This window comes from Amblyomma mixtum, chromosome 1 (genome assembly GCF_055824585.1).
Source record: "Amblyomma mixtum isolate Tamu chromosome 1, ASM5582458v1, whole genome shotgun sequence".
Lineage (NCBI taxonomy): Eukaryota > Metazoa > Arthropoda > Arachnida > Ixodida > Ixodidae > Amblyomma > Amblyomma mixtum.
The window spans coordinates 311,459,530-311,474,363 of record NC_143012.1 but is presented as its reverse complement, the minus strand read 5'-3'; the positions used below and the strand labels follow the sequence as shown (position 1 = coordinate 311,474,363).

General features: G+C 46.2%; 1 protein-coding gene across 6 annotated transcripts in view; it reads left to right on the top strand.

The window, feature by feature from the left end:
* LOC149372436 (glutamate-gated chloride channel subunit beta-like) overlaps positions 1–14,834 on the top strand; it is a 32,067-nt gene that overhangs the window by 7,706 nt on the left and 9,527 nt on the right. For 2 of the 6 annotated variants that reach the window (XM_089566919.1, XM_089566923.1), the window contains exons 3-6: positions 660–727; positions 3,022–3,254; positions 10,679–10,761; positions 12,305–12,469. In XM_089566919.1, coding sequence (XP_089423045.1) covers positions 660–727; positions 3,022–3,254; positions 10,679–10,761; positions 12,305–12,469 — 549 coding nt within the window. Of the gene's footprint in view, positions 1–659; positions 728–3,021; positions 3,255–10,678; positions 10,762–12,304; positions 12,470–14,834 lie in introns of those variants that run through there. The other 4 variants (XM_089566920.1, XM_089566925.1, XM_089566921.1 and 1 more) reach the window with 4 other exon arrangements.

Below are 14,834 nucleotides of genomic sequence, written 5' to 3'. Positions count from 1 at the left end.
GGCAACACGACAAACCATGCTCGAAACAGGCTAGTGGCTTTTCATGCTGCTTATACTTCGCCGGCTAATGTACAGGGCGACAGCATAGCGCGGAGAGTTTTGTCAGTCACCTCTCTTTTTCTGCACTTGTACTGCACTGGTTATAGTTAGAGCGAGTTCAGAGCGTTAAATTCAGTTTGGGCGCTGAGAACGCAGTTATAGGGAACTGCTTGCGTCGAAAGGAATGAATATCTAAGGAAGACAAAACGACAGTTTTTCACACCTCGTTGCGCAGTTCATAACGAAATGCACATCGCGGATAAGCTCGATATAAGACCTCACTTGCAAAGCTGCGTTTCGCTTCCGAGCTCCAAGCATATTTCTTTATCAAGGTAATATAGCACGGCTTCTACTCCATATAGTATTGCGCACTCAGGCTCCTGTCTACTGCAGCTTCTTCCTGAATTTTCTCTAAAACGAAACATAAGGAAAAATAAAAATGCGCAGTGAAAGCAGTTGTAAAAGTAAGCACAAGAAAATCGGAGCGCCTTAAATGTTAAACTAAAATTACTCGAAACAGTCCACCTAATCTGCAAGGTAAACTGTAAAGCAATAGTCATGCTATTAATTTATTTCCTTCCCCAAAAGTTTAATTAGTATTTCTGTTTTCACCTTCGCAGGCGACCCAACAGTCATATACTTCCAACTCTTCGTCCAAAGTAAATTCGAGGCCTGTCCAGTTAATCAGGTGAGCAGGACCCTCTGTTTCCCGCCAGTCATGAACCTCGTCTGTTTAGTGCTAAACGAATGAAGCGCTGATATTTTTCCCATGAAATCCGCGCAGTAGATGCACCGCATAAGGACAGATACAAAAATTTCGTACAGCCTCTACAAGTTAAGCTCCATATATCGGCGCCAGTGCTCGTGCAGACGACAGCGCCAGTCAAGAAGAGAAAGATGTGTGTGTTGTGTGAAAGAAGTGCTGCCCCTGGCCAATCCCCCGCCGTGGGTATGTGCCATTAAGCCTGCGGACATCATCATCATCATCAGAAGTGTTGTGGAAGCGCACGTCCTGGACTACGCCACTGTTGACCCTCGGCCGCTTAACACCAGCGTGACAGTATGAGACGCAGAAGTTAAACGTATTCAAATTTTGAGCACGACGCACTGCTCATGCAGCGCATTGTGCAGTCGCCTTGTCCTCCTCCTGCGGAGCTGGTTGTTTGGAGAAACTCGAGAAAAGGATTAACCTAAATCTTGCTTGTCCACAAACCGATCACCCCGCACACCGACATCAAAGCGATTCATGCGTTCTTAACGTCATGCGTGTATTAGCTGCAGTTCTCATACAGCGTACCATAAGGTCATCTACCTAAGTAGGAACTAAGTTGGTGGAACACAGTGGAACACTAAGTTGGTGGAACTCAATGTTATTAGACGTCGTCTCAGCCGATAGACGTAATATTGATGTTGTATGTCGCAACCTATACAATCGACACTGTTTAATGAACTTCGTAGCAGCTATCACTTAATACTGCTTGGAAATTTACCAGTTGCCTGAGAAACCAGTTAAAGGGCTTGTCTGCGATATAATATGTATCGTTATTCTGAAACGTTTTTATTTTTGATAGTTATGAAGTTGATCATTAAAGTAAGCAAAAAATTTGTTGAAGTTTAACGAGAGCTACGCTGCGCCAATTTCATCTAATCCGGGCGTATGAAGTGTTTTCCAATAAAAAAAAAACAAAAACAACAAATTTGCACGACGGAATTGGGAACACCGAATAGCGTACGTTGTGCACAACGTGTAACTAACTTTCCGCGACTCCTATGGACAGGACAGCCGCCCTCATTGAGGCCTCATACCACCCAGGGGAATTCTATTCAGTTGGTATCAGTATGCCGACATCCACTCACTTGATTAAACGTAGTATCTTAGATGCGTGGAGACTTGTATGCTTAACGTCGCATAAGGAATGCCGTGGTGGACGCCTACAAATCAAAATTGCCCTCCTGCGGTTCCTAAACGCTCACTGACATCGCACAGGTCCCCGGAGTCTTTTTCGTTTCGTATCTCGAAATGCGGCCTCTGCGGCTATACGGCTGGACCCTGGGCTCGGCACCAGAATGCGCAGCCAAGTTAGACATCTGAAAATCTAGCAGTCACCTCAAGCAAGAATAGACTAGGGAAGTCGTTGCGTTCATCATCATCATCACCCGCATTTAAGTCTACTGAAGGACAAAAGCATTTACCAATGCTCTTCAGTCCTTCCTGGCCCTAGGTGTGACGCGGAAATAATTTTTGTCATTTCCCACAGGATTGAGAGCGAAATTATGTAGATAAGACAGAAGATAAAAGCCATGTGCTGCGCAGCCCATACCTGCCTCCCCTCTCTTCCAGCTCGCTTCCCCTTCCCTCACCGTACGCATAGACATATCCCCCGAGTGTCCAAGTGGGATAAAGGCGCACTTACTTTTCTGTCTCAAAATAGAGTCGCTTTGTGCTAATGGCACGTCTTCTTTCTCACCTCACCACCTCAGTCATTTAAACTGAAAGCCCGCCGCGGTGGCTCAGTGGTTACGGCGCTCGGCTGCTGGCCCGAAAGACGCGGGTTCGATCCCGGCCGCGGCGGCAGAATTTCGATGAAGGCAAAATTCTAGAGGCCCGTGTACTGTGCGATGTCAGTGCATGTTATAGAACCCCAGGTGGTCGAAATTTCCAGAGCCCTTCACTACGGTGTCCCTCATAGCCTGAGTAGCTTTGGGACGTTAAACCCCCATAAACCATAAACTGGAAACATCCCGAAGCCCACCACCTATCCGAAATATTCTTAGTGAATGCATTGGGCAGCCAGCTCGAATGTGTTCTTGAAGAACAAGAGCATATAGACAGAAAGACATAAAGGAGCAACACACCACTGCTGTGTCTGTCCAGGTCCTCTCTTCTTCAATAACATGTTCATGTTGGCTACCCAAGGCGTTGATCAAGCAGCCCTATCCCAAGCCCTGCAATCCCTGACTGCCTGTTTTGTCACCTTACAGCAGCTGAGCTTCGCGAGCCAGCTCGAATACTCGTGGCTGGACTCGCGACTCAACCTCAGCCTCCTGGGGCAAGGGATGCGCATGGTAGCTGTGCCCGAGGGCGTCGGGGCCCGCATGTGGACACCCCGGCTCGCCTTTTCCCCCGTCAAGCAGCTCTCGCCGCTGGACTCGCACGCCGACCGGCGGCCGCGGCTGCGCGTCGCGCCCGACAACCGGATCGTGGCCAGCCAGAGGTGCGCATACGTTGTTGTGCCACGAGAATAAGCGCGTCTTGCAACTATGCAGTAGTGTGACATCGCGCGAGGAAGATCTAAGCACAGTGTTACGTACCACTGCCGATTTCCAGTCAAGACTTGCCTTCTCCGCGTATTCAAGAAATGGTAGTCTAAGCAGGCAGGACAGTCACGTGTTACACGTTTGCAAGATGCGCATAATAGGCAGGCCGTCAACCAAAGGAGAACAGTGCGGAAGAGGTATACTCCAACAGAAGAGCGACAGAGAGTGCACTGTGCTGACTATCAGCTAATCTTTCTATATCGCAGGATGCATATTTTTGCGTGGGGAGCCCGACAGCCAAGCACGCTTGCCCATTAGAAAAAACAAGCGTTTTAGAAGATGACACTCCATATTGCAGAGTGGCCTCTTTCCTGGTCGCTAAAGTTCTCTAATTCCGTGTCAGGCAGTACCACTAACGAAGGTCTTACATACAAAGAACCACCAGAATGAACACAAAGAACCTTTGTACGCGACAGGGAAGGATTTGTAAATCTTGCGCGTGTGCTGGCCCCGACGTCGTTTTACCACAGCAGTGCGCCCAAAAACAAGAAACACACGCAGATGGCACTGGATTGCTATGATAGCGCTTATGTTGGAGCGAAAAGCTACTTTAGGGAGGCGGAACGAGAGGGGAGGGACGTCGACTCGCCGATACCGCTGCCGGTCGTCTTCAAAGAGGAAGTTCCTAGAACCTGCTGCCCGGAAGGATGTGGGGTGCGACACAAAGATGGTTGACTGAGCTGCCCTCTGGGCCCTGTCCAGACCGTTCATAGAGCCACGGCTTGCTAAACGTATGCTAAGGGATGAACACCATGTTCGCAAAATCGGAAGAATTGACTGTTGGATGACTCGATGATACAAGGCGCAAGAGTGGACAGGACGGATGCGCTAAACAAGAGCTTAACCTGTGCAATTTTTGTTCTTCAGGAAGCCAGCATGCTCTCTTGAATGGTAGTGTGCACAGCATCCGGTTTTTCTCAAGATTATGAAATATTTCCGCAACCTGCTGCAAAATTATAACCCTTCGTGCACAGCGCCAATCTTGTGGGGGTAGACTATAGAGTACATTCCTTATTAGAGACCTGCTGTCTTGGCACAAAGAACCAAGTCTGATTAGTGTGAGAAGGCGACGGCTCCTCCTGTAAGGACTACTGCTTCATTCACCTTGTGGGAACACTACGAACGTTGCGGATGGCCACCACCTTCAATCGCCCGATTTTCTTTCAGCGGACTTTTGTTTCGTCTGAATGATTCTACTAGAGCGCTCACGAAGAAACCGAGAGGAGAACCTGCTGCCGCTTGCGGCAGCATTCGAGAATCGAATCTTGGTCCGATTCCCAATACCTTTAGGCAAAACCAAAAGAGAGTGTTCCTTGTCGCTGTAAGGTAGACGGCGGTTTATGAACTCTAAATGTCCAGAATGCGTAAATGCAAAAGTACTGTCTCCGTTCATGTTTCCAGCGTATGCGCTGCACGTGCAAGCTTAAAGGTCCAGAAAAAACTGGCCTTCCCCTAGAAGCTCCTTCGTCAAGGACATTCCAGTCAGTTTAGTTCAAAATACGTTGAAGATCTTGCCGGCTTTTCTAGCCGTCTCAAAGCGCAGCACGCAAACAGCCAAGGTAATCGTGAACGTGCTGAAATGTTCTGAAGGCGTCTGCATGTTCAGCACTAATACTAAATCTAACTAAAAGTAGCCCGCCCATTACTAGGGGCCAAGCAGGACACCATACGCACGCGTTCTTTCTACACGAGCAATTGCTCTTGGTGCCCGATGACCATGGAGCTGAAATATAAGTGTAGAAGGCTTCGAAGCTTCTCTACAGTAGTACCTGTGGTAACACTTTTTGGCGGGCTGGTTGGTTCACGGCTATGAAATAGGTCTATGCATTCGTCCTGCACTACAGCGCCTGCAACGAGGGGCTCCCGACGATAAATTTGGCCTGTGGTTTCTAACCTGGCTTAGGAAGTTACAGTTCAAATGATTTGTAGTTTGTTTCCAGTGTCTACTCTCTCACGTTGGAATCGCTGGTAACATGACGGCAGACCTTCTTGCTCAAGAAGTCTGGTTTTATCCATATTCAGAGGCTGTCCCAAAGGACAAGAACTTTGCAAGGCAGCTGGTGGCGTTACTAGTGGCACGGCGTTACTTGCGGCTTGTCGCGTGACAGAGATACTCTCTTGTATCGCCTGCGCGCAAACCCTGCCTATATTCCGGTATGGATGAACAAGATTCACCTCACCTCCTTTTCTATATGTGTGTAAAGTGTGTTGTTATGGGTGTTGCGAATCATTTCCTTTTAGCGTGCCCGCGTTTTTGTGCCGAGCATGTGACACTCCTAAGCAACCTACGGAGATTGAACGTTCCATTGAACATCTCTCACACGGTGTACCCTGAAGGCTTCCGAACTGAGTGGCGATCAATGTCAAAATTACTCGAAGTTCTTAGAGGACACTGGTCTTATGGAACAATGGTAGAGATGTAATCATTTAAATCAGTGATTCAGGCAGAAGAATTGCCGACAGGCCACTGTAAAGCTAGTCCCCGCCTGTACGCTCACACCACGACCTCAGGAGAGAGCAGAAAGGATAGGCCAGGGGCGGTCTTGTCCTTTGTCGTCACTCAGCAAGCTGAAACTTGTTTCATAGTGTGCGCAGCATTCTGAATCCGAACGGTCCCGTAGTCAGCGATGCCGTCCTCAACGGCTCTGTGCACTCCACAATGCCAATGCAAAAAAGGCCGAACCGCGACGAAGCGGTTCGGTAATGAAAGGGCAAAACAGATTGCATTGTAATGTGCTCACCAGCTCATATGGCGGCTGTCATACTCCGCACCACATTGTTAATGTGTATGTTTTTATAAGTGCGAAAGCACTATTCCGATGGGCAAATCCCAAGCAAGATCTTGCAATGGTTGTGAGTTTGCGAAGGTTTGTGACGTTTGTGTGTTTGCAATGTTTTTGGGTTGGTGCCAAGTGAAAGAAGCAAATAAAAATAGATCAAACAAATATCCGTGATATGTATTCGAACCAGCGGCAGCGCGAACAATCAGCTTCACTGGCCACTGCACGAGAGCACCAGGCTATCGCCGCAGCCGAACACACCTCACTGTTAAACTGCAACACACACTTGCGCTGTGCGTCGTCGTCTTCATCAACTTCCATCTGCGGCAAGAAGACACAGACGGATAATTCCCTGTCTTCATCATCGCCGTTATCGTTCATGCAGTTCTGCTTTCGCACTTTTGTATTATTCAGGCAAAAATTCTGTCATTTTTTGTCTGACTATTGAAGGCTGCTTCCCAGCATGCGTAGAGCGGAATCTTTCAGCACAGTGCAAGCCGGTGTTGCCGAAATGCTCGATTCATTTCCCACCGAAACTTCTTTGGTTCCTTATCAAGAGTGGCATTCCCCATACTATGGGAGGCTTGTAAGAAACATCGGCCTGCTTTTGTCGGGGCGTTTCTTCGGTCAAACATTGTGCAGCGAGGATGGCTAGTATGAGCGTCAGCTTGCTTTGCTGTGCATATTAACGCGGCGCAGACTACGGCGACCGCGGCTTCCAAAACGCAACCAGCGTTTCGCTCGTCTCAGCTATCTGCTTTGACAACGGTTTTCAGTGCCGTAATGCGACAGCATGCAAGATATCTGCTCTTTTCTATCGTTTACTTCTTTGGGCTTCCTGTTACCACCTCCAAGAAGGGGCGATAACGCTGACAGAGTAAACGCTTCGGCTTCCAGCGCAGCGCGCTTGAAACGCAAATGACCGCGGGGTCAAAGGCACTCTCTAAGTGAGCGATATTCGTGGCATGACTGGTAGGATGGTTGTATAATTTTTATGAACGGCTCCCACGTGTTTTTTGAGAAGGCTTGTAAGAGGCTGCTATTTGCTGCGCAAACAAATAATGATCGTTATGTACACAACGCCGCACAGGAAAGAAAAAAAAAGTCAAGGCACTGACCTGCGATAGGAGACAAGATCCGTTATGTGGGGTTATTCACCTCTCAGCGCGAGCTCTTGTCAGTCAAGGCACGCTCGTGCTTCTTTGCACGGGTCGTCGGCTAGTGACCTTAGCACTTGTGCCTACTCGGGTGGTCAAGCAAACTTATCTGCATGGAGAGGCGCCGTTCCGCATAATTGCGACAGTCAAACTGTCGCCTTCCAGATACTTGCGCACGTTAGGTGTCTGAGGAGCTCGGTTTTGAATAAACAGTGCGTCCCACGCACCGACAGCGAAATTATCAATAAACAAATGACGCCACGGGTAAAAAAGATCGCGTTCTGTTTACTCTTCGGTGTGTGTCTTCTGGATCGTTCCGCGAGCTTATGACAGGGCTGCAGTCTGATGATCACAGAGCAAAATACTGAGCAGTACGTACTTGGAAAAGCAACCTAATGCCGATATTGCATGCACATATTTACCCAGCCGTGTCTGAGCTATACGGCCTCGGGAAGACTGAGAAAATCTGTAAAAGCTAGGCAAGATGGAACAGACATCGCTGTTTGATGTTTCTTTCTCATACTACAAGCGCTATCAGACTTGTGTCTACCACAACTCAAGAGCACAAGGGTGTCACCACGAATGCATTCGCGCTTCCTTTGTTCGTATGATATATTTTTGGTAGTGAGAATGGTTATAAGGTCATCATCTTCAGATTCAGCTGTCATATCATCACCATTCACATATCCTAACGTGTCATTATCATTAAGACCACGGAGGTCGTACAATTACACTTTCCATTCGCACGATTTTCCTAACGTGTCGCAATCCGTAAGATTTTATTTATTTATTTATTTATTTATTTATTTATTTATTTATTTATTTATTTATTTATTTATTTATTTATTTATTTATTTATTTATTTATTTATTTATTTATTTGGGAATACTGTAGCCCTCACTTGAGGGCCATAACGGGAGAGGTTTTTATTTTAATTATCAGGAACAAAAACCTCAGGAACCAACAAGACACAAAAAACATAATCAAAACACGAATACTTAACAACTTAACAAACAGAGATGAGGGAAATCATAACAGCATGATCAGTTGTCAATTCCCCTGTTGCCGGTAATATAATTCCAAAAGGTTCTCAAACTCTTCGACATTTTGAGCTGTGACAATGCATTCCGCAAGACCATTCCACATATTAATACATGAGAGGAAAAAAAAAGTTTTGGAAAGCACATAGGTGGGCTCTGTACGGCCGTATTGCGGCACTGTGGTTTAAACGCGCACTTAGTTTTAGAGGGGGGTGAATATATGTTTCTTGTTTATTTTTAGTTGATTCCTGGTGATTTGGAAAAACAGTTTCAACCGTTGTTTTTTTCGCCGTGTTTCGAGCAGTTCCAGGTCGCAAGATTTAAGCATGTCTGTTACAGAATCGGTCTTCCGATAACGCGAACATACAAAACGCACTGCGGTTCTCTGAATTTTTTCGAGCTTATCTCGCAAGTACACTTGGTGGGGGCTCCAAACAGAGGAGATATACTCCAAAACCGGGCGGAAAAATGTCTTGTATGCAGTTAACTACAAATTTTTCGTGCATGCTGTAACTTTTTTCTCAAATATCATAGTTTTCGATAGGCTTTAGAGCAGACCTCCTCTACATGAATGCGCCAGCACAGATCGTCCTGAATAATTACTCCTAAATACTTAAAGCTACGTACATTGGACAAGGAGTTTTCACCAATTTTGTAATCAAAGGAAAGCTTGGTTTTCTTTCTTGTGATATGAGCAAACGTCGACTTAGAGTAATTAATTTCCATTCCCCATTTTGCGCACCAGTCATATAAACATTGCAGGCATCGGTTGATTTTAATTTGATCAGTTGAATCGGTCACTCTAGAGTAAATTAGGCAATCGTCAGCAAAAAGTTTGATTTTTACAGGTGATTCAACAACACTAGGAATGTCATTTATATAAACCAAAAACAATAACGGCCCCAATACTGACCCTTGTGGAACCCCAGACAGAACTTCTAGTGAACTAGACATGTTTTTTCCAATGCGGGTGGACTGTACACGGTCACTCAGGTAAGCTGCAATTCATTTCACAGTATCTGAATCAATACCTGCATTCCGAAGTTTAAACAGCAGTTTACTATGCGGAACCTTGTTTGAACAGGCGCGCTGGTTACCCTTCTTGTTGCATCTGAAACATCTCGCGACTGACTTCCGGACGCCATTGTTTACACCACAAGCAGAGGCAGTGGCACATGGCGAAAATGCCGCAGTTATCTGGGTGAGTGAAGCCTCTGTGAGTGAAACCTCCACCCTTCAGAAGCACCACCACAAGCCACCGCACCCCCCTAGTTAGAGGGATGCCCACCCACTCACTGACACCTCGATCCACCTCCTCCCCTCGCCTCCACTAACCCTCACCCTCTAGAAGTTCCACCCACCATCAACCCGCCTTCCGCTCTCCACAACGCTTCCATCCACCCATCCCCCACCCACTGCAGCTTTCTCGCGTCAGGTTTCACGACCGTCCTGTGATTTTTTTCTTCTTGTGTTTGAACGGCATTGAATGAAGTTCGTCGGCGGCCGCCAACAAAAAGCTTTGTTTAATTAATATCCAGTTCGCTGTGTTTACCGTTGTTTCTGAAATAAGTTCGAAAGTACCGCGGACTTAGCCAATACCCCCTCAAAGGTGTTCAAGGAGTATTGACTTAGCTGCACAGAGAGTTGTGTTATTTTCGCTCAGACTGCCCAGCCTTCAATGTTATAGCGTCCTTCGAGCTGAAAACAAACAGCCGGCGGCCTGATGTAGGTTGACACGTGGTGACAAACCGGAAATATCATCTGTCGCTAAGGTCGTCGGGTGAGGAATAAACTAGAAAATGTTCAAGGTTCTTCGGAAAGTTTCTGAGGAAATGGTGCCTTCAGGAAATAGAGAAGAGGAAGCAGAGCCAAGGGCGCGCACACCCATAGACAAAGAAACTTGAGAGTTCGAAGTGCAGCTAACACGATGGAACAAAATAAACAAGAAGCAGGTTGACAGAGGGTGTTGTTTACACGACGCCACTGGGGAAGAAATGAGAGACAATGAGCTTTTGAAATGTGCCAGGGGGCGAAACTTGAACGCCAGAGCAATCTAAATTCTAATAGCAGGGTCAAACAGCTAACAGTCATGGTCGGAGTGCTATAATGACAGTAAAAAATAATATTCAATTCATTATTCTTCGTGCTTTTTCACTGAAATTCCGCGTTGCTGCTCACTACACCATGTTGTCAGCCGTACCTCTACGGCTTCCAACAAACTTTCGTCTCGTGGCTTTCGACAGAGCGTTAATGCTGTATTTTCTTCAACTTTCCATCTGCATATTTCCAGTCATCACGTCTTTTTTTACTTTTTTTTTCTTTTTGTGCCTGTTTTTTTTTTCAGACTGCATTTTGCTGTGTGCTGCAACATTGACTTCGCTTACTATCCCTTCGATGTGCACGTGTGCGACATGTCCATCGTGAATGGTAAGAAACACGACGATTGGGAATGTTCAAATAACAATGGCAATAAAATATTTATTTGTAAAAACGTCTTTCTTCATAACAGTATTATACGAATTGTCAGCAGACTATCGTAGAAAGAGGTTCGAGAACACAGAGAATTTGTTTAATGCTAGGCACCTTTCTTCAATGAAAGCGGTATCCCAGTCAATAAAAACGACACAGCCGTGTCAAAAATACGAACAAGTGTTTTTCGTTTTGTTGTCACGACAAATTTTTCTATTGTTTTGTGGCATTTTTTGCAGTACTGTAGCTTTTTCTGCAGTACTTTTCTGTAGTCTGTAGATCTGCAGTGCTTCTATGTAGTAACATCAAAAATCTGCTTTTAGTATGAAATGCTCTGTTTTGTACTACAAGTTCACGGGCAAGAACATTACAAAAATTTGTTCTGACGACAGAAAATTGTTCGTTCTTGTTCTACTGGAATTGCCACGAATCTTAATGCATCAGCCTTCTCAACCCGCTGAAGGCTTCCATCGGTGCAATTTTTTGTACGAAAAAATACTGTTCGAAGGATGGTTAGAATTCCCTGCCCCGTCGCACACAAGTTAACAGGAAATTCGCAAAACAAATGTACATCTTGTGAGGGTAAACCAGAAGCAGTATTGTTTGCGGAGCTCGTCGAGTTGAAGTTAGTTATCAGTTAGTCTTAACTGATCTTCACTGATATTTACCAAATGCTTTAAAGAAAAATTTGTAAACCTTGACTATTCAGCCTCTGAGGAATTGGAGTTGTGTACACAGCTTCGGTTAGAACACCAAGGAGCATCAAACGGAACGCTGAACAACAAAATTTTTGCAAGATTTCTTCATTTGAACGCTTTTTTTTTTTTTCGTGTGCTCTAAAAGAATCGCAAGAAGCGTGGAGAGTCGTGTGTTTGCGTACCTTGGCCTCGCCACCTCAGCGAAGTAGTGCCAAGCGCGGCGTGTTCAAAGCACGCGCTGTTTACAAGAGCGAATCGGCAGGCTATATCGTTGGTTCTTTTGTACTTTTAGGGAATAGCACAGGGACGAGTCCAAGGAACATGTTCCTTGTGTCTCGCCCTTGCGCTGTTCCCTAACCACGCGCTGTTGCCATAGACAGCTTAATTCGCTCAGAACGACTCTCAGAGAAATGTCATAATTAGAGGCTTCTCGTGACGCCCTCTTCGAAGATATTTTCGCACCTTCTCCTGTGCAAACGTTAATGCGAAGTTGCCATGTGAGAAGGGCTAAATTCGTTTGAAACAAAACAAAAAATCACTGCTATAAATAAAGCGCACACTCAGAAAAAGCTGCGAGTACGTTATGTACAGTCAGGGACAAAAGACTGTCAGACGCGCGAGCTGCAAACGGAGTAGATACATCTCATATCCGCCGCGGAATCCAGACCACATTTGTGTAGGTCAAAGTCTTCGAGGCTTTCGTCCCGATAGTGCTGAATTGAGTACACAGCGATCGAAAGGGCTAAGCTTTTTGTCACCGCCTTTCATCGACCTCCTATTCTCCACCTCCGACGTATTTGTAGTGGACAGCGACGACCACCAGTCTATCTTGCGCTGGATCGGAGATGACCAGAGCCCGTTCCGCGTCTCTGAGAAGAGCATCCATTTCAACCCGAGCGACTTCAGCGAGGGGACCTTCACGTTCCTCGGGCTGCTGCCGCTCTTCGTGGTGGACGACCTGCCCGGAGGTACGACCGGTTGCTTTTCAAGTGCGCGAAATTCTCCCGAGTCCGCCGAAAAATGACGGACGGTACGACAGCAGCGACGTCCATCGAATGGTTTTCTTTCTTTTCTTCCTGGAAAAGGGGGGTGGGGGTCATGGATATGATAGTCCGATCATGCGGACATTACCAGCTAGGGTAATACTCTCTGTAATGCCCAAAACAATGAAAATGCCAGGCGAAAGTTGTCAACGTCCAGCATTTCGATGTTACTCACACTTGCATTGCAGAAATGTAAAAAAAAACTAGTACATTTATTTTTAAAAACTTCGCTTCTCTGTGAATGTAATCTATATTTGTTATTCCCTGCGGCACACAGGAAAGAGTACCCTCCGTTGAGCCTGCGCCCGTGAAGTGGTTAATCGGACTTGTCAATGATACGGTTGTCAACCGATTTTGCATACGAACAGCTTTATGTATTTAGTACGAGATCACTCGGTCCGGCTGTTTGGAGGGTTCAGTGTCCGTTACACGTGTTTTTGTATTTCTTTTGTGTGCCTTCCATGAGATTGGTCTCAAAGGGGAGTAATCACCTCAGTCAGATCATCATCATCATCAGCCTGACTACACCCACTGCGGGGCAAAAGCCTCTCCCATGTCTCTCCAATTAACCCTGTCCTTTGCCAGTTGCGGCCACTGTATCCCCGCAAACTTCTTAATCTCATCCGCCCACCTAATTTTCTGCCGTCCCCTGGTACGTTTGCCTCCTCTTGGATCTTGGCGTCAGATCCATGCAGCTAAATATAGGTGGGCGCAGTAAGCCTGTTGTTTCACGGCTTCTTATTGCACCTTATGAACATGCTGACGTGTTGTAAAGGTACGGAAAATATAAGCGTGTACTTTAGCAATGAAGAACGCTTAACCTTCATGAGTAAAATCAGGTATGTATAGGCATGCGTTAAGGATCTAGGAGATTGGGCCTCTTTTTATACATCCTGTGGATTACAAATGCATCGCCTTCATGAAAAAACGCATGAAAACTGCACGGCCTTCAAATAAAATGCATTTGGCGGTCACCGAACAATGATAAAACCCTCTTCCTTACGCACCCCCGAGGAAGGGAGGGACTCAGTCTGCTTTTAAGAAGAGGCTTGTATGACTACGGCAGCTGTTCATATATTTGAAACAAAAGTGCTGGGCTACAATAAGGCGACGTCGTACTTGTCCATCTCTGTGTTCACCATTGTGCAGTTGCTAAGACCCGACGTCTATCTTTATGAGGGCGTAATAATGGGTGCAGTTTCTAGCGAATAATCAAAAGGTTAATCGGACGGATCCTGTCAGTGTTCATTAGCGCAGCTGGCGATCATCAAACAGCGTAGCGAATGGAGTGGCGGATCTTCCCGACTCAATACACAGACGCGAAAAACAACAACGTTAGACGTCTAGCGGATGTTTTCGTGCCGACGTCAGCCGTTGATAGAGCACCGACTTCGATGGATAATGAAAGAGAGGCACGTAATAACTGGCAGGACGGAAAGGGTTTCCACATATGCGGCCGTTGACACTCACCCGGTTTATTAGAGAGATGGTGAATGTCTTCGATGTCCACGAAGGTCAACTACAAATAGTGCTGACTTTTTTTTTTCTGCCCTATTATTAAAGCCGCCGAGATAGTCATTCGCTACTCTCTATTTACCTCGGCCAGTGGCTTCGTTTCTGTCGACATGCGAGGCTGTTGAGTGTTTTGCTGTGTGAAGTGCTGTGACCCCTAATCAATCTCAGGGCCAACGAACGGTGGTGACTGGGTGGACGCAGAGCAGACGAAACAGGATTTTCCTTTGTCTGTAACTAATAACCCTTGTCTTGCACTTTCATTGAAAACAAGAATCCCAAATGTCCGCATAGTTAACAGGACACAGACCAGGAGAAGAGAAGCGCGTATTGATTTAAAATCTTTCAGAATTCCTGTTATGGTATTTTCTGCGTTGTATGTCATGTGGTTTTTCTCAGCGCTAGTTGCTATAGAGCTTAGGAAGGGCAACTTTATTGTATTTTACACTGTATAGCGCACGAGTCTGTCAACGGGCGCATTTGGCGACATGCAGTCTAAATGGCTGTGAGCGCCCACCTTCTAAAACAATCACCTCCCCAAGATAACAGGCAAACCTTGATCGCTGAGAACTCTCTCCCATGTCCTCACGTATCTATATTAGCTATAAAATAAATTGTAAAACCGCAAAAGGTCAGTCGAAAGTTGAGTTCAGCAACGCTTCTGGGAGCAAGCATAGAGCTCGCGACCACATGGCTCAGGGAATCAACAAATTTTACGCAGACGGCCGCGGTGTCGATACGCATAAACGCACATGCATCGCACAGGTCATAACCATTT